This window comes from Apiospora hydei (genome assembly GCF_038363865.1).
Source record: "Apiospora hydei strain CBS 114990 chromosome Unknown utg000008l_segment0_segment0, whole genome shotgun sequence".
NCBI classification, from domain to species: domain Eukaryota; kingdom Fungi; phylum Ascomycota; class Sordariomycetes; order Amphisphaeriales; family Apiosporaceae; genus Apiospora; species Apiospora hydei.
The window spans coordinates 202425-225653 of NW_027117367.1; the positions used below are offsets into that span (position 1 = coordinate 202425).

Consider the following 23229-nt stretch of genomic DNA (forward strand, 5'->3'; position numbering starts at 1 on the left):
TCTTCGCGTCGCGTCTCACTGCAAACTCGACTCGATTGTTTCACCACGTCGACTCTTTGCACCTCGCAATGACGTGCGTAGCGATTGTATACGAATAATCTCGCCTCGGTCTCTTTTCCGAAATGTCGCCCATAAACACGTCAAGCATGAGCGATTCTCCGACAAGCGATACTGGTGCTACACCGGCGTTAGCTTCCCGGCACAGGTCTTTGGAGCCGGATATTAGGACTTACCTGAAGCCCTCTCGGCCAGGAGGTTTACCATCAAGTTGGTCAACGCCCTTGATCCCCAGTCGGTCCAGAGAGCTACCAATACTCGATCCCAACAACGGATCGCTCTCTCCATACAGAGCCACCGCCCCACATGCACCCACCCCTTTCATCGGGACGGCGCCTCCTTTCCCTGTGCCCGGGGGACTTCTTATGATAAACAAGAAGCCGGATGAAGTTCGCGTGCGGCGATTCAATGATGTGCTCAAGCGCATAGAACCTCCGCTGATTGACCATCTACTCAAATGGACAATCAAGAGGCCACGACATAATCCGACCGCGATCAGGCTGGTCATGCTGGGCCAGAGCGAGGCCGATGCCAAGATGTACATGGTCGTCTTCTGCGAACAGCGGGTGAGGCGTCGTGCCAAAAAGTTCTTCTCTTCGTCGTTGGCCCTCGAACTATGCAAACCCCAAGGAGCCCCCGAGCATGCCATCGAAGTGCTTGTTGTCGATCCGCCGATACCAGTGGCTCGTACTGTCGCTCAGCTGCCCGCTAGGTATATAGAACCTCGGCAAATGCATGGATCTCGACGCGAAGATGGCTTCTGTGGTGCGCCGATGTGGTTCTTCATCCCGATACATCAGCGACACGCCAGGTTACACTCGGTGGCATACTGCAGATCACTAGGAACAGGGGCCCTAAGCTTTCTGGAATGACTGTGGGCCATGCCATCGAGGAACTTGAGAACCCAGTGCCGCCTGTCAAGGTGGAAGACGAACAGCAAGATGATTCCGAGTCGGAAATGGCCTCGGACTCTCGGGACCAGGGAACCAACGTCCCGGAAGCAGCCCCAAGTACTCCTAGTAAGGATCTCATGCTACTGCGAAGCCAGAGGCGGGAGAATCCCTGGGAGTCGAACTCGGTGATGTTGACTGCCCTCAAAGCGATCCCGGGACCCGATACCACCGCTTACTACGACTGGGCCTTGGTTGATATTGGGGATTTGGCACGAAATTCCGGTGTTTACAATGTACCGAAGACGACGGGTCTTCGTGGGGTGAGCTCGTTGATGATGCCTTCAAGCCGAAGACTCGAGAGCCACGAGGATTCTCCGGTAACCCTCATGAGCTCCGAAGGACCGAAGGATGGAACCATATCCTTCGTGCCGTTGAGATTACTGCTGAGCCCAGGACGAACCTTTATTGATACGTACATGATCAAGATGTACGATCCGCACGGTAAGAACGTGTTCTCAATGAACGGCTGGGCGAATTCTAATGACAGCAGTGATCACCCACGGCGACTCCGGATCCTGGGTTATAAACACCAAGTCTGGCCTGGTATACGGCCATCTGGTTGCCACTGACGTCCTCGGCGGTGGACACGTTATTCCACTCTTGGATACTATTGACGACATGAAAGACCGCCTCGGAGCAACTTCGGTTGAGTTAGCTGATGATGCCGAGACACGAATACCGCCACGCGAACGTGCAGTCAGTCCAAGTCCAAGATCCAGCCCAGAACCACCAAGTATAGCCTTAGGTACCAGACCAGATCCGAACCAACGTCCAAGTCCGCGATCAGCAGCGGCCTCTCGTGGCAGCTCTGTACGGCAATTAGCCCCTCCTGATTGGAATGTGGTTACGAGAGATCACCTCGATATTGAAGTCTTCAGCACCAAAAGGACTTCGGTTTTCGGTCCTCAAGCCGACCAAGGCGCAGAGTTCAGTTCGATTGGGAAACCAGACCTTATCATCCACTCGCGAGCTCTCGTCTGCGCCCTTCGTTCTGTTATCCGGTACTACCCGGACTCGGACTTGGCAGCATCTTCTCCCACGTTCACCTGGCCCTATGCGGAATTGGTGCACCATTACGAGGATCTGAAGAAGTACGCCGAGGACAGTGCGCCTCCCGGTAATGACCTGAGATGCCGCACCAAGGTTTACATCATTGAGCATACCCAACTCTTGACCCAGTTTCTGGACACCCAAATCATGCCAAGGGTTCGTGAGGAATTGGATCGAAACAAGAAAGGGTTGTTCACGTTCGACATGGCTTGGGTTTCTCACAAGCCCGGAACGACCGTCGTCTGGAACGGCAATCTCCCCATCCTCCCGCCGCAGCGGTCAGTTCGACCGGATAGCCCAAGCTACAAATTAAAACCCATTACCAGCCAAGGACCGTTCGTTATCCAGGATTTCATGTACGGCGACAGAGCCGGGCAGGCCGAGGTCAGGCTTTGGAGCCTAGAGTACGATGGCCAGCTTCTAGGCAAAGCCGAGTACTACACTTACTATAGGCCATTTTCGGGACAAAGAGAAATTTCCTGGCGCGTGGCGGGGACCGCATCGCTGAACGGCGGCGACTTTCCTCAAGGTGATATAGACCGCATACGACAAGGGAAGACGTACTGGAACTTGGTCCGACAAATCCAGTGCCGGCAGTACACCGCCGAGTCTGCCGGGGTGCCTCGGAGAGCTGTATGACCACTAGTAGTTCCTTCAGTGTACCTACCTGTCAAGCCAGACCAACTAACGTCGTGTTAGGTCGATTCCCTCGTCATGGTAGATTGCCGGGAAGCCCTGAAGCAACAGAATCTCGAAGGAGCACAGCTGCTATTTCCAGACGAGCGCAAGGACTTGGCTAACTGGGCTCCGGGCTGTTCATGTCCGTTTTGCGAGGTCGCCAAGACGGAGGACAACCGACCACGGAAGCCCGAGTTTGCGGATTACGTATCCGATCCGAAGTCCAAGGAGGAACTGACGGACCATCAATATTTCCTTTGCCCTTCGACGATCCGAGGCTTTGATCTAAACTCACAAGAATGGGGTACGTCTCCTGAATTTCCCAAGTGTCGACGCAGGAACATATGTATTGACTCGTACTTCAGTGGAGCTCTATGTTGAGCATCTCGCAACACCAAAGTGGGACAGATCGCTCGTGAATACACTCGTCATGGACTCGCGCCAAAAGCACCGCATCATGCGCCTGTTCGAGGCCCATAGCCGTGCGAAGAAGGCCAACATATCTGCACCCAAAGGAAAGAGGATTGGCCTCGCCCTTCTTCTCCATGGGCCCTCAGGCTCGGGCAAAACCCTTACAGCTGGTGAGTTAACATCGGGAATGGACAACGAGGTGGGACAGTAGCGCTAAAGAAAAGCTTTGGTACAAAAAGCATGGCGGCTCATATCAAGGAGCCGCTGATGACCCTGTCCTTCAGGAACAAGACCGGCGATTCAGAAAAGCCTGGAGCGGACATGACGGAGCTCTTCCGGCTGGCGAACGCCTGGGGGCTCATCATCCACATCACGGACGCCGACCTGCTGTACGAACCAAAGCCCCCGCGGTACGATTACCATCCAGAGAGTCTGAGAGGAGGCAAGTTTGCGCCATCGAGTATAGAATCCCTGGGTCATACTAACTTACCTGCAGCGTTCAACCATGCACTGGATACGAATCAAAGCTTGATAATACTGGAGACACGGCGAGTCGGCACCTTCGGCGAGGATGTCATCTCAAGAACCCACGCACAGGTTTTTACCCTCTCTTCTCCGAGGACGAGAGCAAACATGTCTGGAATAACCTGCTCGCCAAGTTCGAGGCTCTCGGCATCGGCTTTTCTTATACCGCGCGCGAGTTCATCTCAAGTCCCAAGATGAAGAATAGGAAGTGGACAGGTAGCGAGATGCGAAGAAGTGAGTTTCTCACATTGCCAAGAATGACCCGCCAGCTAAGCGACGGCGATTGCTAACGAAGAGGTCATGATAGTCCTAGAAAGCGCCGCGGCCGTGGCCAAGCCGGCCGATTGGGGTGACGAGGGAGAGGATGGAGAACAAGCAAAGCCGTTTGTCGACGTCCTTGATCTGGAAGACGTGGTCGAGCTGTCGGATGATTTCAGGCTGTACGTAGCCACAACACAGGAATCTGGTGAGAATCGTACTGCTCCGGGGACAGCAAGTTCCAACAACTGATGCTTTAGCGACCAGTTGGTGCAGACGAAGAGGCCGCGACCTCGAGGCGGGGTGATAGCTAAACATTTGGGCGCGTACATCAAGCACTTTCTTCGTCAGCAGCCCTCGCTTGGCCGACAATTGCGTTGAAAGATGGAAGCACAACGAAAAGGGTCCTGGCATATGCGCGCATCTTCACGGGACATATTGCCCCGGACCTATTAGTTCAGAAGCACATGCCTCTCTCTTGATAATAACGTTGGCTTCTCAGCTGTCCTTGCATCGCTACAAAAAAAATGCGCGGTCGTTCAATTCTACCAAACCTCACGGATAGAGAGGGGGATAAGAGCGATAAGATAACGAGCGATAAGCGAGCTGACACTCCCCTCTTCACTTCACCACCCACGGAATTCCCGGCCCCAATCCGGGTGCTGCACGGCAATTGCAATGCCCACAGGCACGCAATGCTGTTCTTGCATGAGTGGAGGCAGATGGGAGATCGATCGAACGGTTTCTGGAATGGCCTGAGAAGACGACGACAGGAGGTGAGCAGAGAGAGAAACGTGATTCGTTGCGGGAAGCCGTTCTAGAAGAACCGGAGGAGACGAGAGTTGCTTTGTTGTTTCAGGCCCCATCTGTCTACCTGTGCGGGTGTGTTGCCAGCCAGGTTGCGTTGCGGGCTGGCGGGGTGGTCACTGATGAGGTAACCTGGTAGCGTAGCAGCCGTAACGGGATGAGGGTCTTTTGTCCCAAAGAGAACCGCCCATTGGAAACGAAACAAAGGACGATTGGCGAACTACAGATCACAGCGGCACAGTGCGCGAGTTTGCGCTCCCCCGGGGGGAATTCCAGCACGCAAACAACTCGCAGCAAGCAAAGGCAAAGCATTGCTGGCCGTGCTGCTGGCATGGCTACGTTACAATCAGTAAGTGGACTGGGGATGGGCAAAGATGGGCACTCTTTGACTGGCAATCTGGTGGGGATGCGATGTGTCGGTGTCGGTGTCGGTGTCGGTGTCGAACGCACCCCAACAGATGAAGAACCCGCTGAGTAAGGAGTAAGGAACGTACGTCGGGACGTGTACGACTGTACGACAACCAACTTCTAAGCTGACGTGCATCGTATCTGGTCGTGCGATGGCGATACGAGAGACAAAAGTGATCTGGGAAGATGGTTACTTGCAGTTACGATGACACGAACTTTATTCGCCCCAGGTACAGGGACGATGCAATACGGCTTGGCATGGACTGATTAGCATTTTTCAATATCTTAGCATTCATTCAGTGAGGCTCAATAGATAAAGCGTCGTCAGTCTTTACCCCTGAATTGGTCGTCTTGGGGCTAGGCTTGGCAAAACTTGGCCAGGCTCCCCTTTGCCCCCGCCCTCCAGTAGCCCGGAAGCTCAGTGGCTGGCTGGTGCCGAATTCTGGTTGGGCGTCTTCTTGGGCGGCGGGCTGGCGGGCATCCTGGGAAAGGGAAGCTCTGGCCTGGAGATTGGTTGGTTTCTTGCACGTGCCAAGATCGTCGCGGGAGAATCAAAGAGAGAGAGAGAGAGAGCAAAACGTTTATGCGTCGTAACGAGGTGATTGGGATGGGAATTGATTCAATCAATCTTCTTTCGGGCGTCGTATTGCGCAAGATTCCCGAACGCCCTTCCCTGCAAGCCTGCTCGCGCCCCCCCGATGGCCCCTGAAACAAAGGGCTCAAGGGTTTTGTCAGACCCATCAAGGTGAATCGTCCAAGGGCTAATACATTACTCTGGCTGCGACAGGATCGCAAAGTTAATAAGAAGGAAAGCTGATAAGGAAAATACCCAATACGGGATTTTTGTTGCGCCAATAGGAATTCGCCCATCATACCCCGTAGAGAAAGGGCAAAATCAATCGCATTAAGCACTAAGCACGCTGACTTCAGCTGACATGAGGCAGACAGAAAGGTAATTGGCGGTGGTACTACTGCCGAAACGAGCAAACTGCCAAAAAGAAGCGAGATGGGGGTTGCGCCGCCGAGGATTGCGGGGAGGGAACAAGCGAGAGCAAGCACACCATCAATGGGCGCGGCGGCGGGTGTGCGCACGAATCGAGCCGCCGAGCCGTTTAGACGTAGTGAGGTTCCGTCGATACCATTCCTCCCCAGCTAGCAGCCATCAATTGAGCCGGGACGAGGCCCAGATTCGTTAATATCCATTGATATCAATTCATCATTCTCGTCATGGTCCGCAGTGGCAAAGGAGTCGAAAATAGTCTGGTCGTCTCGTCTCAAACTGCCCATTACGCACCGCATGTCACCGCCAAATTTACCTCCTGGCGATCGCCTCTGGGGAAGAATGACTTCATATGATGGCAATTACGCAATTTGATAGGCATCGGAGTCGTTGGCTCTACCACGATGGAGGCCAACATATGGCCCAGGCACGCCTGCCTGCCTGCTTTCTCTGCCGCTCCTTGGTGCCATATTTGGGGGAAGATCGTGACGATCGAGTCACCTACTAAGCGGCACAGCTGAGATGATGCGCCAAAATGCGGGTTGGCGGCGGCTGTTGGGAGTTGGGAGGGCTGAGCAACATCTGGTGCCGTTGGTGCATGGCAGCATGGATCCATGGCCGCAGCAGAGCGGCACGAACCCTATGCAGCCGTACAAAAATATCTTCCAACGTCGGAAGAGCTGCACATCGTGAGATGGGAAGCAGGTAATCAATCATCGTCATTTGCATAAATCCTTCGAGAGCGCATCCCAGACAGTGACGAGCATCGACAGACACCGTCCGACGACCCGACAGGAAATCGGGACTTTGCTACATTAGCTGCAGCGCCCCAGGCACACGAGCTGAAATGCGGATTCGGACGAACCGCTAATTGCTCGCTCTGCCCACTACGAGTCGGAGGAGCTACCCGCACTACTTGGTAGTAGAAGACCGTCCGACGGGCTCCTCTTCCGGATCGCCCATCCGTAGACTTTTTCGCGTAGGTCATTCTAGAACCCGTTACAGAGTCCGTGACGAGATAGGGGACAATTTCAAAACTTCAATAACCCGGCGCCTCACACCCAGTAGAGCGGCAGAAAGAGCAGAATAGGCAACAAGCCTCCGTTCGGGTCCCGAGTGGTTTTGAGGCGGTTACAAAAGCACGCAATCAGCAATGTCGGTACGCAAATGGCACCCATCACACCCCCAATACGGCAGCTGAGTCTCCCTGTCTCCCTTGTGTGCCGCCAATGTGCGCATTTGATTTGTGGCTAAGCAGTAGCTGTGGAGCAAGCAACCCGACCGGATTACTACTTCGTTCCGGCGCTGGCGAAAGCCTCCCCTGCCGCCGCCGTTACACTGTGCCTCTTTCTCTCTAATGGACTTGACTGGACCGTCTTAGCCCCCCAGGCTTTGCCAGGCTCGGCCGCGTTTCAGTGTTCCGTCCAAATGCAGCCATCGCCACCTCGTTAACTTACGAGCAGTCGACCGACGGACAGACTGGGCTGACTCGGCAAGTGTTTGGGGGTTCATGCACACTATTGGGTTGTTCCGAGCAGGTACTCCTAGATTTGATTGATTGATTGATGATTTTTTGCCAGACCCCTAATTGGATCGATAGATCAAAAACACACTTGGGGGATCAGTGGCAGGCTTGGAGGCGGCTGGGGAGAGAGTGAGAGAGTCTGGGCTCGGGGTGTCGATGAAACATTCTGTCCGCCAGCAATTTGGGGTTTGCGCAACCTCTGGTAGCTCTGGGATCCGCCGGAAGCGAGACCTGCGAGACCTGCGAGACCTGCGAGACAAGCAGCCGAGTCAGCAAACCTTCGTTTGCTGCCTGCTAATTATTCCGAAACTGCGCAAGATGATGGCATCAGCTAGGCTACCAACATAATGAAAAATGCTAATGCTAATGCAAATCTCGTGAAGAATTAGAAAGTCTCTCCGTAATGGGCGGCGCAGGCAGACAAGATACGCCGCCGTCAATTGCTGACAGGCCGACGTCAATCACTTCGTGGTTTCTAAGTTTAGTCGTACCATCCGGTGCTCAATGCTCAGGGACTTGCTCCAGTGCAGATCGAAGGTGGTGGAAGGATTGGCAAAGGGGGTGAGCGAGCAGGGGTGGCCAGGGGGGCGATTGGCGACTCTCAGCACAAGCCTAGAATCTGTACAGTGTGCAAAGCCTGGCCTGTGTGTGTGGTGCACCAACTAAAACACCTGCACCCAGCAAGCAGCAGCACAGTCAGTGGTCAGTGTATTACGACGTACATAACTCCGCCCAAAGCCAGCCAGCGATGCCAGCCAGCCAATGGAGTGGGGACCATGGCGCCGCTGGCTTGCTGACAACTCACACCTGGAGTGGGCTCTCTTTCTCGATTGTACAGCGAAACCTGCTCCTGATTCAATCCAACATTGCCATGGCTGGCTGGCATGTCAGGAGTTGGGGAAAAAAGAAAACGCCTCGACGCACGGCACCCAAGGGCACCGACCAAAAGCGATAGTTCTTGGGGACTTGGAGACTGTGAAATGAAACTGAATCATTCTCCCTCTGGCCCTCTGCCTCTGGGGTGAGCATCAAGATTACTATTACCCAGTGCTGTGACCGTAGAAATCAGATAGCAGCAGATGTCTTTAGGGGGCAGGTCAGCACCAAAGAGAGTGCCAGATGCCAGAGGCAGGCTGTCTCTTACTGTACAGTGCCGACCGAGAGTGAGACCCAGACGTCTGTCCGCTGCATCATCTTGGCACGTCTTGGAGGGGGCTAAATTAGTTGTGCAGCAGGCAGTCCATTCACAAATCAGAATCAGAATCAGAATCAGACTCAGAATCAGCCGGCCCCCTGAGGTATTGGCGTATGGGCAATTGCGGTATGGAAGCATCCCTATTCCTCCGCGCCTTCTGGATGGGGCCATGGTCCGAAATAGCTGCTGTGGATGTAGCGAAGTACCAAAGTCAAGTCCCCACTCGGCAGTGCACGTCCCCCACAATGATCCTCCTTTGGAAACCAGGGGTACGGAAGGCACTCAAGGTACAGAAAGTGGCGGCCTCAGGCACCCACTTTGGCTTACTCGGGAGACAAACGTGTCCTCAAGATAAAGAGAGCTGTTCCCTCCACCCTCCGAGGCGAAATTGGCTCTATGCACCATTGCAATCACCCCCAACGAACACGCTGTCCTCTTCTCCTATTGCCCTTTCCACACTAATCAATCCTGCTGCCTCGAGGTCCTACGCAACCCTTGACTCACAGCCTTAGCCTTGACTCATGGAGGACCATGCGTCGTCATAGGTAGACTCCTACAGCTGTATTTGTATTGAGGATCTAGGAAGGCACCTCTCTACCCAGCATTACCCACTCCTCTCCTGCGAACCACTTTCCAGCAGCCTCGTCCTGCTTCAATCCCGCAGTAGTCTAGTTTAGTGCTGCTTGTCGTCGATTCGATCTACGCAAGCACTACTACACAACTCTCAAGTCCTCCACCAAACCACACACACATCACCATCCAAGATGGAATCGTGGGAGAACCAAACCGCCACCACCGAGGCCGCCTCGGTGCCTCAGGTCAAGTTCGAGAACTCGCCTGCCGAGTCATTCATGTCCACGCCCGGCGGCGAACTCTACCCGCTCTTCAACGACGAGGCTGGCGACCACACTTCCGATCCCACGGAATCCGTCATGACTCCGCAGTCCATTGCCGACTCCAAGGACGACTCCCCACACCCCGACGACGAGACGCCAGCGCCCGAGTCGGGTGATAAGAAGCCGACCAAGAAGCGCAAGTCGTGGGGTCAAGTCCTGCCCGAGCCCAAGACAAACCTCCCTCCCAGGTAAGCTGCTGATGACGAACCACCTTGCGTCGCATCACACCATGAAACGGCGACTAACCCCCAAACCAGGAAACGTGCCAAGACAGAAGACGAGAAGGAGCAGCGCAGAGTCGAGCGCGTCCTCCGGAATCGTCGCGCCGCGCAGTCCTCGCGCGAACGCAAGCGACAGGAGGTCGAGGCTTTGGAGAAGCGCAACACAGAGCTCGAGAAGCTCCTCAACGACCAACGGAAACAAAACATGATGTTGATGGACGAGCTCAACAAGTTCCGACGCGGCTCCTCTCCCATGGCCTCGTGCCACCCAAGCCCCCTGACTCTGTCCACGCCTCTGTTTGGCGGCCCCGAGACCGCCCCGAGACCAAGTCGGGCACCATGAACGACTTCATCCTCGTTCCCAACCACGAGGACACCATCGACCCGGCCTCCATCTCCCCGGAGCTCACGCCCGTCCCCGACGCCGAGGTAGTAGAAGCCTCGTCCGCCAAGGATGCGCCCGCGACGTCTTCTTCGTCTGCGGCCACTTCCACCGATATGACACAACATCCAGCAGCGATGTTGTGCGACCTGCAGTGTCAGTCGGTGGAGGTGCCGCAAGTGTGGATGGCGGCGCGTCAGAGGTCGCATCCGGCGCTGGCGCTCTACCTTCAGCTCAACCTACTTTTGACGGCCTCTTCGGCGATGCTTTCAGCTCTGCGACGGCCTTTGACCTTAATAGCTGGAGCACTGAAGCACAATTTAGCCCTTCAAGCGACCCCCTCAATTTTGAGTACCATCATATGGATGGTGACGCTACCTCCGAGCTACAGGAGATCGACTTTACCCAATTCCTTAGTGACGATGTCAGCGGCGCAGCTTCAGGCGCGATCGGCGGACACCACGTCTCTTCGGTCTCCCACGAGCACGAGCCCTCGTTCGGCCCCGACGACTTTGAGAATCAAATCTCTTCAGAAGCTTTTAACCAGCAGCCCCATACTGGCGCGTCCTCTTTTGGATGCGACGATGGAGGTCTTGCGGTTGGTATCTGAGGGACGCGATGACCGAGTTGTTTCGGGGCTGGCCGACGGGTCCCCGGGTATCAAGGGAGACCGACAGAGCCGCGGCCCGCTATTGTGGCCAGACGGCGCCAGCTTACCGTCGCGCGAGGTATTGCTCACCCTCATGTGGGCAATCCAAGTCGAGCAACGGAACATGGAGAAGCAGGCAAGAGAGGCGACTATAGTCTCTCTCGAGCCAGCCTCGAACAAAACCGAACTCGGATCATCAGCAAGCGTCCCTAGGGAATATCCCCAGGATTCCAACCAGACGTATGTATTATCGGTGGCGACCAAACGCAAGAGGGGTAGCAAGACTACCAGGGATGTCAACGGCAGCAAGAGACTCAGGTTTCGCTACTAGGCATGGCAAGGAAGAAGTGTGTCATTTTTAAAAAAACTGTCCATTCATGGGGTTTCCGGGTGGAAACAAAAAGGGCATGGGTAGCGGGCGTCCGGTTGTTGCATCTCCGCCAGACGGTTTGGCGTACTTGAGCTGTAAAACAAACAATGTGACATGAATGAAGACTTTCTAAACAACATGATATCTGGTTCCCATCTTTTCGCCTGTGGCATCTTGTGACTTTCGTTTCTCCTTCGGCAAGCCTGCGCATAAACGAATGGAAGTATTTACTGAAGCGGTCCTAGATTGCTCAATTTGGAGTAGGTGCTGTGGCTGCTTACTCGGAAGCACTGCCTGAGCACTCCCACGTAGCATCTGCCGGCTACATTGATTGTGCCTACCTGTTTCATCGGTCAAAATCAACAAAATGTTCCCAGTTGACCTTATACTACAGTGTCGATCAATCTGGTTCATGCTCGATTACCGATGCAGCTTCTTTACCATTGCCTCCAAACTCTTCTGAGGATGGTTGCATTATTCCTATCAGCTTTCGAAGGTCCCTTTGCCGAGAGCCTCGTTGCTGATCCTGCTGCTGCCTACCACCCTCCATGATCATCATGCAAGCTGGACCGACCAGTCACAGCGAGACGCGCGAGATGCAGATGCAGCATTGCACCGCCCCCAAATCCTCAGGCGTGAAGATGGGGGGTCTGGGCATTCTTGGTGGCCTCCCCCTTCTCTTCTCAGACATCCATCAGAATTGCAGTTTCCTTTCTTCGTTGACACTGTCGTCCTGCTGTGTTTCCTACGCAATTGACACCTTACCTGCGGTCACTTTGCGATGCATATTGAGACTGAGACTCTTTTCACTGTCACAATTGCCTCTTAGGTTGCTGTCCTCCAACTACAGCAGATCTCACCAATTACAATCCCGGTTGCCATTACCTTCAAGATGGACGCGATTGGGAAGGTCACGGCCTCCATCGCCTCCGCCACGCAGGAGACCACCCTTGCCCTTGCCAATGCCAACTTTGACATGTCTCTCATCCGTATTGAGGCCCCTCCCGAGTACAAGCTTCTCGGATCTGCTCTGGCAAAAAGCAAGCGCAACGTCGCTGAAGATGGACCGGCCCACGTCACGGCACGGCGCCTCGGGTCACTCTTTCGAAGCATCCTCCCAGAAACACCGGTATGACCCAAACGGCTATCATCTACAGAGTTCGATTCCCTTCAGGATTCGTTGCTGATTAGGCCTTGGCAGAATCTGATCAAAGCCTATGGGACACGAGCATCAGAGATCGCGCAGTCGCCCGTTGTCAACCCGAAGGGCACAGATGCGGATGGCCCATTCAAGGACTATGTCGGAGTCGATGGGACATCAATCTGGGCTGCTGCTACTTCTGGTTCCGCTGCTATCGGTATGTTACACTGTCAGCCGAATCCGCAATTGCCCATGACCGATACACCTTCATGGCGGATAGAAACTGACTTGAGGTAGCGGCCCATCTGCTTGCCTGCATCATTGCTACATGCTGGACCGCCGATGAGGCCACAGCCATCTGGATGGAGCTCGTCGCCGAACGGAAAAAAGGATCCAGGCCAAGGCAGCGACTGCTGAATACTTTGATTTATCTGAGACCCTCTCGTCTAAGCTAGAACTTGATCAGGACCAGCTTGCTAGTTGGGATGCCAGTGCAAGGTCCTGGATCCGAGCCGCAAACGACTCTCCTGTGATCAGTGGCCGACAGAAGACTGTTAGATCCATACTGGATCACATCAACACAACTGTTCGTAACAAGCAAGATCTCTACACGAGCGTCACGGAAGCCTGGAAGTTGTCCTTGGAAACAATGGAAAAGATCATCACGGGGTCCAGTTACAGCATCGAAGACGGTTCCGTGGTGGTAGCCCTAGTTTCCTGGCACCTCTATCCGGACCTTATCGTCCTTGGTTCCCAGGCTGAAGACTACTTCCAGAACGATGAGCTTGTAGAGCCAGGGGGCTGTGTCACTGTCGGGTTGAGGTCCCACAGTCTCTCGCTGGCAGAGAAATCCGGCGTACATTGGTCGCTGTCTCTTGCTCATCTTCGATATTATGGTGCCTTGAAGACAACTTCGAGATCTCTCACAAACACCCCATCTGGAAATGAAAGGTTTACTCGCGAGGAATTCACTCTGATCTTTGTCGGCGTCATCATTGCGAGATGGCGGGATGAAGCGGATGTATCAGTTGACGACGCCGTGGTGTTCATGCGCCTTGCCATTTCCAAACTCTTCGAACTCTTCCAAGCTGAACACCCCGAGCAACTGGGCTCATGGACTAAAGCCTGTATTGCAGCACTGGACGATTATGAGGCTGATGACGAAAACGTGAAAGGCCTGTCGAAGAAATTCCTCAACCTCGGATTGCGAAACCAGTCATTGTTCAATCCAATTTCCTCGCGAAACTCCCCTCCATCACCCAGCTCGCCAACCCGAACTTACTTTTCCCTCCTTGGCCTCGACAGCATATATTTTGCCAAGGTTCTGGAAACAAAGGAAGACCAACAACGCTTCTTCATGGCTACAATGAGGCGGCTTACACGCACATCTGCAGAGCGATATCGACCAACACGCAAAATGCTGATTCTATTGGAAAGAAGGGTTGGAACCAAGCCCAGGAAACTCTTCATCGTCACCAGATCGGAACTAAAGGACCTGAATACAGTCCACCCATCTCAAGGTCCCGTGATCAAATGCGAGCAGGGCGAGTACTATATTGCAGATGTTAAAGACTCCGTCAAATATGACAGAAGCAACAACGAACACTTATGGTCCAACCTCCCGCGCCCAGTCCAGCGGTATATGAAGCGACATTTCTCCCGACAAGGCGCCATCTCACCAACAAAAGAACAAACAGCACTTCGTCTCCATAAATTAGTGGCCACGTCTCATTTTGTCCTACTGGAAACAGGCCACGAATGGAAGATTCAGACTTCTCTTGATACACCACCGGTACAAAACCACCAAGAGATTGATGAATACCTACGTCATGCTCAGCTTGCTAAATACGAGCTTCTCAATCTCATTGGCAAGCAAGCTATCGGCAGGGCTTTGAGGTTGCTTTCGAGACTGTGGGATATGTATGACCATCTTCCCGGCTCCACAATAGGTCCAAGCATTCTGGATTGCAATCTGAATCGCCTGACGTACAACCTCGATGGTTTCCCGTACGATCGGCATCGACTGGGATCGATGTTGAACTCCAGAGATGTGGCCAATCTTTTGAAGAACAAGATACTATCGCACACGTCGCATCGTGGCTGTGCTTTCAAGCTCCTAGTCACATTCGACGCTGGTGTTGATATACAAAATGTCCTTTTTGCAGGTCCATCTGCACATAATTGGCATAACCTGGTTGCCGTTTCAACCGATGACTCTTTGTATATCAACCCTGCTTCCCTGGGAAACATGTCGCCTTACCACACAACCTCACTCGAGTTGCGCCGAGTACGTGGAAATGTTGGCAGGCCTGGTGTAAGCCTTATAGGGTGGTTCACTTCTGGTCTGGAAACAGAATGGCGCCAGCCTAGAATGGACATGTGGCGCGTCGTCAACCACAACCCATTCCAGGGAAAGCTCGAAGACGCTTTCAATAGTACTTCGTTGCACCTGAACATCACTGGTTGGTCCCGGGAGTTTGACTTTGGCGGCAACAATTGTGTCCCGAACGGTGTGTTCATGGAAGCCATTGTGACGGCACACGACCAGGGCACGTGGCTTGGGGATATCAACATCCTATTTCAAGAGTCTCTACAAATGTGCGTTGTTCGTCAAAGGAAGGACTGCAGAAACGAGACGCAACTAATAGGAACCATGCCGCCGGAGGACCTCGTTGTTGTCGAGAACTGGGAAGAGCTGCTTACCCCCATCCAGTCCAGCCATCGGTGGTGATGTGTCACGGAAACTGGCAGGCCCGAATTACAGCAGCTGCTTTGAGCGTGAAGAAGGGGTATCGGACCCTTCTTTTTGACGGGCACGGCTGTTGGAAATGCGCTTTCAGTCACCTCCGTTTGATGAAGCTCAAGGAAGTAAAGAGTCAACGAGAACAAAAAGCCGCACAGAGGCGCATGACTGGTGGCCCAAGTAGTGACGACGACATGAGCTCCTCCGACTCTAGTGAAGGGGAAGAAGAGAAAGAAACAACCAGTGCTCCGAGTCCCAAGCCATATGAGCAGAGTACAAACGGCGGCGGCGGAACGGCCAACGACGAGAACCCGAAAACGCCAGAAAAGGGGGAGGACGATGCAACTTTGGTGGGTCGGGACGACTCCCAGAACAACCTGGCAGATAGTCTCGCCAGGAGTACGATCAACGAACTTGAACATGACTCGGATTTGGATACCGCAGGTACTTCGGACTACGAGGACACGGGTGATTCGGACGAGGACGAGGATGAGAAGTTACAGAGTGAGATGGAAGGTGAACTGAAAGGTCTCCCTTATGTTCCAACCGTTTTCATTCTTTAGTTTTGACTGTAGGTGTTCTCTTTCTGCCGTTTTCTGATTCCATATTTATTTTACTTGGCTGTCTCGCGATATTTTCTTTTACGGTTGTAGTTGGTCTTGAAGCTGAACATCTGCACTCTCTGTATCTATTTACAAACACCGTTATATCCAACCTCTTTTCTTTATTTATGTTCAGGTTAGTCATTCAGCCTCAAGCCACTAGGCGATACTGATTCTATGCCGCCAAATGCTTTAATATTCATCTGTTAAGCCGGTGCCGGCCATGAAGTTAGAGAGTATAACTATTAGCCCTTATTCCACCGAGAAACCATAGGGTTTCGCTAGTGTATTAATGCCTGCCACCATGATCTTACTCTTACGGTTCAGCCCATCGTGCCTCCTTTTCATCAAGCCCTAGAGGCCTGCGTATTGTAAGAAGTCTCGGTACGGACTACAAAGAACCGAGTTTTCCTGGCTAACAATGAACCGACACCTCACGAATCAGTGCGGATGTTACTCGGAGGAAACAAAAGACGTTGCTGTCAAACAAAGGATCTGATTGACGGTGCAGCCCCTTACAGCCAACCAACCGATGAGCGACCGGACAAAGGGTTCGAGATCCCTTATATAGAAACTGTTCCCAATTCGAGCGGACGTTCCATGAGTATATAGATGGGTAATCGATGTCAGTCTCGTGAAACTAAAATTAGAATCTGTATCTCATTTCAGACATTCGTTTTTGCCCTAAATAAACAGGTGTACACACTCTTTTGTACAAAAAGAAAAGAAAACAAGAAAAAAACAAGATGCCTATGCTTTACTGTAAATTCTGCCAACGCGGCTGCGATGCCTTGTGTTTCGACAGCCACCGGAGCAGGTACTACTGCCACGACAGCCGCTGCCCTGGCTCCGAGCCCCGCGGTAGCGACCGCGACCGCGGCCGCAGCAGCAGCAGCAGCACGCTGCGCCCCGAGCCGCCGTCCAGACCGCCGTCCAGATCGAGCAGCAGCACGCTTCGTCCCGAATTGTCCCGGTCCAGCAGCAAGCGCCACGGCGGCCATAGCAGCCGCAGCAGCAGCGTCCGCCGCACCCCCGAACGCGAATGCCGCGAATCCATCTCGCGCTCCGCGACGCCCGTGAACGGCGGGAGCGGGAGCGGCATGTGCCACAGCCGCGACGCCCGCACGGGCGAGCGGTTCAGCTATCCGCGCAACCCGCACGAGGACCGCGACCACATGCGCATCTGCGCAAAGTACCCGCCGCCCAAGCGCGGGTGCCGGTACGGGTACGACGGCGACGGCAACGTGGTGAGTTTCGCCGTCAGTCGCGAGGCGGACGATTACTGCGATCCGGCGGATATCGATTACCGCCGCGAGCAGCGGCCTGAGCGGCCGCCTTCGAGGTCGGGGTCGTACCGTAGTGGTGGTGGTGGTGGTAGCGGTGGGGGTGAAGCTGGGATTCCTAGGCGGAGTTATAGTACGCGTGGACGGGATTACGAGGATAGGGGAAGTGGGGGGTTGGGGAGGAGCTACAGCACTCGCGACGCGCGGCCTCACGATATCGACCCAGGAAGGGAAGGATTAGGAAGAAGGCCCAGCATGAGTCGCCGGTACCCGTCTTCGCGCGACGAGTATGCGTATGCTGCTGGCGGCGGTGGCCACAGTTACGACTCGTCGCGGCCGCGGTACCCGCCGGGGTATATGAACCAACACTACGGCGGCGGGAGCTGGACTGGGGGTACGGGCCCACCAGCGCCCCCATGGGCTCGTCGCCCCGGCCGGGAGCTGCGGCGGAGGAGCCGAAGCGTAAGATTGTGAAGCCGGAGGATGTGGATTGGGAGATTGAGACGGTGGTGGACTAGGTAGAGACGGGAGGGGGATGAATGGAAATGGATAGGAAATGGATGAGCTGTAAATTTGTGTTGAATAAACTATATCATCATATCTAAGTGTTTTGCTTGGACCAGCTGTGGTTGTCTTCGTGTCTAAAGGGGGCTCTGTGAACACACACCCAGAAAGGGGTTCGCGCTAGCAGCGCCAAGGTGACATAAGAAGCGAGACCACTGTCGTAGATATGAAGGGCCAACCAATAACGGACTCGCAACTTGGGGTAATGCGGGAAGATAGGATGCAGATAAGCATCGGCCGGTTACCATCCACAGAGACCTGACATTTTCCTTGTTACCTGCCCGTAACGTCATCACCAAAGAAACCACATCCCAAACTGGACATTCGCAAATCGCTACGATGCTCAAACGGATATCTTGGCATCTGATCTCGCTACTCACATCTTCAGCATGCGGCCAAGTATTGAAATCAGACGCGCCGTGCTTTCCTCTCCGCGCAGCTCTTCCCGATGCCGCAATGCGGCGGGTTCCAGCTCGAGGAGGCCACGATTGATCAGATGCAAGCAGCCATGGAGAACGGGACTCTGACTTCGGTGCAATTGGTGACATGCTACATGATGCGAACGTATCAAACCCAGGAATATGCCAAGTAATCACAGCTCCCCGCACTGCATTTCCCCCTGTCCGCTATGCAGGTGCGCCGGCTAACCGATGCACCAGCTCCCTCCTCCAGCTCAACCCCGACGCCCTCGCCATCGCCGCGGCCCGGGACGCCGAGCGCCAAGCCGGTCTTGTCAAGGGCCCGCTGCACGGCATCCCCTTCACCGTCAAGGACAACATCGCCAGCAAAGACAAGCTGGAGACGACGGCGGGCAGCTGGGCCCTGCTGGGCAGCGTGGTCCCGCGCGACGCCCACGTAGTCGCCCGGCTCCGCGACGCCGGCGCCGTCCTGTTTGGCAAGGCGACGCTGTCCGAGTGGGCCGACATGCGCAGCAACAACTACTCGGAGGGCTACTCGGCGAGGGGCGGGCAGGCGAGGAGCGCGTATAACCTTACGGTGAACCCGGGCGGGAGCAGCTCAGGGAGCGCGATCGGGGTCACTATCAATGCGATTGCGTTTTCTATTGGGACGGAGACGGATGGTAGCAGTAAGAAAGGGTGTATTGCACAAGCCTTTTACGACAATGACTGACATTGCGTAGTCATCAACCCGGCAGAGCGGAATGCCATTGTTGGCTTCAAACCTACCGTCGGACTCACCTCCAGAGCTGGGTACGAGCACCTGCAGACCTACCATGTGACACGATCTTATTAACGTGATGGCAGGGTCATCCCCGAGAGCGAGCACCAAGACTCCGTCGGGACTTTCGGGCGGACAGTGCGCGACGCCGTGTACGCTCTCGATGCCATCTACGGAGAAGATGCCCGAGACAACTACACCCTTGCCCAAAGAGGAAAGACGCCGCCGAAGGGAGGCTATGCACAGTTCCTAGCCAAGAGCGACGCCCTAAAAGACGCCACTTTCGGCCTCCCCTGGCACAGCTTCTGGGTCCACGCGGACGAGGAACAGCAGACTGCCCTGAGGTCCTTGCTATCTCTGATCGAGTCCGCGGGCGCCACCATCGTCAATGGTACGGAAGTAGCCGGCTACGAGAGGCTCGTCGACCCCAACGGGTGGAACTGGGACTACGGCAGCGCCCGCGGGTTCCCCAACGAGAGCGAGTACACCGTCGTCAAGGTGGACTTTTACAACAATATCCAGACGTACCTCGCCGAGCTGAGCAACACGGCCATCCGGTCGCTCGGGGACGTCGTGCAGTACAACTACGACAACGATGGCAGCGAGGGCGGCAGGCCGTGGCCCGCGGGCGGCAACCCGGCCTTCTACTCGGGCCAGGACGGGTTCCTGGCCTCGCTGGCGACGCGGGGCGTGAGGGACGAGACGTACTGGCAGGCGCTCGCGTTCACGCAGTCGGCGACGCGGGCGGGCATCGACGCCGCGCTGACATGTCGAGGAGGGGGACAGAGGCTCTCGGGCCTCCTGGTCCCGCCCGACGTCGGGCAGACCTACCAGATCGCGGCGCAGGCCGGCTATCCCATGCTGACGATCCCTGCGGGCGTGCGCTCCTCCTCCTCCTCCAGCGGCGGCGGCGGGGGTGGTAGTGGGATGCCCTTTGGCCTGGCCCTCATGCAGACGGCGTGGGGGAGGCGGAACTGGTGCGGTGGGCGAGCGCGATCGAGGACCTCCAGCTGAAGTTAGATGTCGCCTACAAGAGGACGTTGCCGAGATGGCACGGATACCTGGAGAGAAATATACCGGTGCTTTGAACTTTGAGCCGCCGAGGGAAAGAGAGAAAGAAAGCTCGTGAGTGAAGTTACAACATACCTGGACCTAGTCGACCACATGCCCGTCTAGGGTCGGCCTGGCTCGATCGGAACTTTTGGACCGAAGAGAGCGTGGGCGGGCAAGGAATGAAGGGTCCAAGCACCTTTCAGCCGCTGACGCTAAGGACTGGAGGAGTGAGGAGTGAAGTGAATTGGAGGAATTGCCCTGAGGTAATAATCTGAGCCCCCTATATGTGAAGTCTGGTATACCTCATCTCAGCGGGAATTGGCCTGGGATTCGGTCTGGCGCGCCCACTCTCTCGCCCACGACGATCCACTTCCGCCGGCTTACGGGCAGGGTTGCCTCATGCAAAGGCTTTTTCTTCATTCATTTTGGCCTCTTGCGTCACGAACGGTCGCAAATTTTGACGATTCGTTTTGCAGTTCATTCATATATCTGAGTCACAGTCCCGAAGCTGCTGCATTACCACGCTGCTAACGAGTCACGATTGTAGGAAGTTATAGGAAGAGTAGGATGGCCTCGTCAGGATCGACGTGCTTCTCTCTTCTTTGATGAATCGATCGCCAGGAAAAGCGCGAGGATTTTCCGATCGCCTATAGAGTATTATACATCTCCTGAGTAATGATGCCGGCCGGGTTTCACGTATGTGCCATTGGTGCAACAGCGATACTCGCCGACGTGCGTGCATGCCAGGTTTGGCACGGCAGGTTTGCGTGCATGCGTACGTAACATCGCCCAGGTAGTGAGCGTAAGACGCTTGGTTTTTTGGTCTTCTTTTTCTGCTGTGCCGCGCGAATGCCGGTGTCTGATGTAACGGTAGCGAAAAAGAGAGATCGACAGCCAACGCGCGCTCGCTCGCTTCAGCTCAGGCCCCATGGCGAACCAGGAACCAGGGCCGGGACGGAGATACGGAGATACGGGGGTAGATGGATGGGGTTGGGCACCAACTCGTACGAATCCTCTCGCGGATGTCTGTCGCAACGAATGAATGAATGGCCGAATGAATGAACGACTCAAACAAAAGATGATCGATTCGGCGTCCTTCTCGTCGAAAAAGCAGTACAGATATCTCGATTGGCAGAAAGTAGGGCTGAGCACGTCAATTCTCTAACCGAGATTGATTGTGTGCAACCCGGCAGCGCGGTTGGTTACCCAGTTCTTCGCATGCATGTGTACCCGGTGTTTGCATTTATCGTGCCTGTATTTTGATCATCACCATTTCATTACGGAAGGTTCCGTGCGAGACGAGCCACGAGCCGCTTTGACTCGTCCATTCTATATAGAGTCGTATCGTGCTATGCAGTCAATCAATGAGCGGCAAGCACAGCACATGGCAGATGCGACGGAACAGAGTCCTGGCGCTCCCTACGTATGAGATCGATGCGACGGTGTTTTGTCCATCATTCCGCGCCGGTTGTTCGTTCATTACGGAAGATGCCGCTGGAAGTCGCTGCCGCTGCCGCTTTGATGTCTGTTTGGACCTGTAATCCCATTCCAAGAGTAACGTCGTTAGATTGATAAGAGTCCTGACTTCATCTTCCTGTCCCAGGGGAGGCCAGCGCCGGGATGGTGTCGTGCATGATGGCACATGGTTTGGAAGGGAATGTGTGAGGCTGAGAAGCTGCTCCGGACGGGACCAATTTGACCAAACCCAATTCTGTCGGCCAGGGTGGTGGATGTTCAGGTCCCTCGCCGGGAGTTGGCAACCCTTACAGTTATCACGACCGCCCCCTGCCGATAGCAGCGGCGCGGATGCATTTGCTGGATCTCATGTGACCTATCCCATTCTTTTGCTTATTTTCAACATACACATACAACATATCGCATCTCACTGATAAGTGAGACGCATGCTGCCTTCGGATCGGTAAAGAAAGCTAACTAGGCCGGCCCATCTGTTAATGCTGCAACTAGAGGCCGCACTAGGAGAATTGATAGATTAGTTCTGCCTGACTCGTACAAGATGCACGAAGAAACAAAAACTTCCCGGGCCCGACTGCCGACCTCTCTTCGCCAGTGAGGATTGGCGCAAACTCCTTCCGGACGCAGCAAGGACTCAAACAGCAGATCAACCGGGCTCCGAACATTGAACTGAACCATTCCGGGGTGTTTTCTCCAGTTCTGCCGTTCTATTCGCGACACTGGCAGTTCGGCTAACCTGGGCCTGACAAGGCCTGACAAGCCAGTTAGTTCTCCGCGGCCTGCCAACTGCCTTTCGGTGCGGTGCAGTGCGTGAGATCCATTGTTAATAATTGCGTGTCCCACGAGTTTCGAGTCTCGAAAGAAAGCAGGAAAGAAAGAAAACCACTGCTGCACTGTGGATAATAGAAGACCAAACATATGGGTCCACGGACCTTGGCGAAAAAAGATTTAGGGGCCCCGATCTAGTCGTAGCTGGTCGGGCTAATCACCGTCCGACAAATCAAATCACAATACACGGGCGGTGCAACGGCTTTTCCCTTCCTTCCACGCCACTGCTCCCTCTTTCCAAGTCGTTCTGGGGAAGGGTTTTCGCCTTTTTGGCCACTCTCTTTGGACCTTCAGTGCCTCGTGTCTGCGTGGTAACGTAGAGAGTTCTGAATACCACTTTGGTGGTGGGTTTTGCCCCTTGTCGGTCGGTGACAGTCGAAATGGAGCCTTTTTCCCCTGCTGCCCCTGGAGAAAGCTTGAACGGAGAATTCCGTGCATTGCCAGGAATTCCAAAGCCATACAACCAAAGACACGCAGCAGACTGACCGAGAGCATTACGCAACGAGCCAGCAAGAATAGATTTGGACGGTTACATTCACTCGTGCCGCCGCGTAAAATGAACTGAACCGAAGGGGAGATCTACAGAGTAGTTTGATACGAACCATCCATCATAGCGCTCCCCGTCGTTTGTTTCACGCATGCCTGCGTACGTACACAGCAACCAAGTGACAGTGAAGCGGCAGCTAGGTACAAGCGTGACTAATCAGGCACTGGCACGACACTCGTCGCACCTTAGCGCGCTCGGAGGAATGATCAGAAAGTAGGTAGTCGAGATTGGCGATCCCCTAGCCGCGGCGGGGAAATAAAGGCACGCCTTGTTTTGTCGCTTAGCACTTCAGTTCGTCTCAAGCGTGCTTTCTTGACACTCGCTGACACTGACATGCCCTTTTTGATGGGTGTAGCGCGGCGACCAAGATGCCGGTTCTGGAATAATTCGGTGTAGGTAGGTGTGCGGTGCTACTGCTAGTGGTTAGGCTA

At 54.6% G+C, this 23229-nt stretch overlaps 5 protein-coding genes across 5 annotated transcripts; all 5 read left to right on the forward strand.

Annotated features, from left to right (window-relative positions):
- Positions 1-146: 146 nt before the first annotated feature.
- Positions 147-4192, forward strand: PG997_010622 (uncharacterized protein; the record flags this gene model as incomplete). The annotated part of the gene is made up of 9 exons (XM_066814937.1): positions 147-769; positions 901-1451; positions 1501-2693; positions 2760-3042; positions 3104-3356; positions 3434-3559; positions 3646-3908; positions 3982-4114; positions 4168-4192. The coding sequence occupies 9 exons, from the start codon at positions 147-149 to the stop codon at positions 4190-4192; spliced, it is 3450 nt and encodes a 1149-aa protein (XP_066664227.1).
- Positions 4193-9631: 5439 nt separating this feature from the next.
- On the forward strand, positions 9632-11346 carry PG997_010623 (uncharacterized protein; the record flags this gene model as incomplete). Its single annotated transcript, XM_066814938.1, has 3 exons — positions 9632-9951; positions 10038-10281; positions 10315-11346. 3 exons carry the CDS (start codon positions 9632-9634, stop codon positions 11344-11346), a joined length of 1596 nt encoding a protein of 531 aa, XP_066664228.1.
- Positions 11347-12277: 931 nt separating this feature from the next.
- Positions 12278-15832, forward strand: PG997_010624 (uncharacterized protein; the record flags this gene model as incomplete). The annotated part of the gene is made up of 4 exons (XM_066814939.1): positions 12278-12514; positions 12587-12743; positions 12874-15124; positions 15175-15832. 4 exons carry the CDS (start codon positions 12278-12280, stop codon positions 15830-15832), a joined length of 3303 nt encoding a protein of 1100 aa, XP_066664229.1.
- Positions 15833-16617: 785 nt separating this feature from the next.
- PG997_010625 (uncharacterized protein) lies at positions 16618-17628 on the forward strand (the record flags this gene model as incomplete). The annotated part of the gene is made up of 1 exon (XM_066814940.1): positions 16618-17628. The coding sequence occupies one exon, from the start codon at positions 16618-16620 to the stop codon at positions 17626-17628; it is 1011 nt and encodes a 336-aa protein (XP_066664230.1).
- Positions 17629-18166: 538 nt separating this feature from the next.
- PG997_010626 (amidase) lies at positions 18167-19911 on the forward strand (the record flags this gene model as incomplete). Its single annotated transcript, XM_066814941.1, has 4 exons — positions 18167-18306; positions 18378-18805; positions 18860-18929; positions 18984-19911. 4 exons carry the CDS (start codon positions 18167-18169, stop codon positions 19909-19911), a joined length of 1566 nt encoding a protein of 521 aa, XP_066664231.1.
- Positions 19912-23229: the final 3318 nt, after the last annotated feature.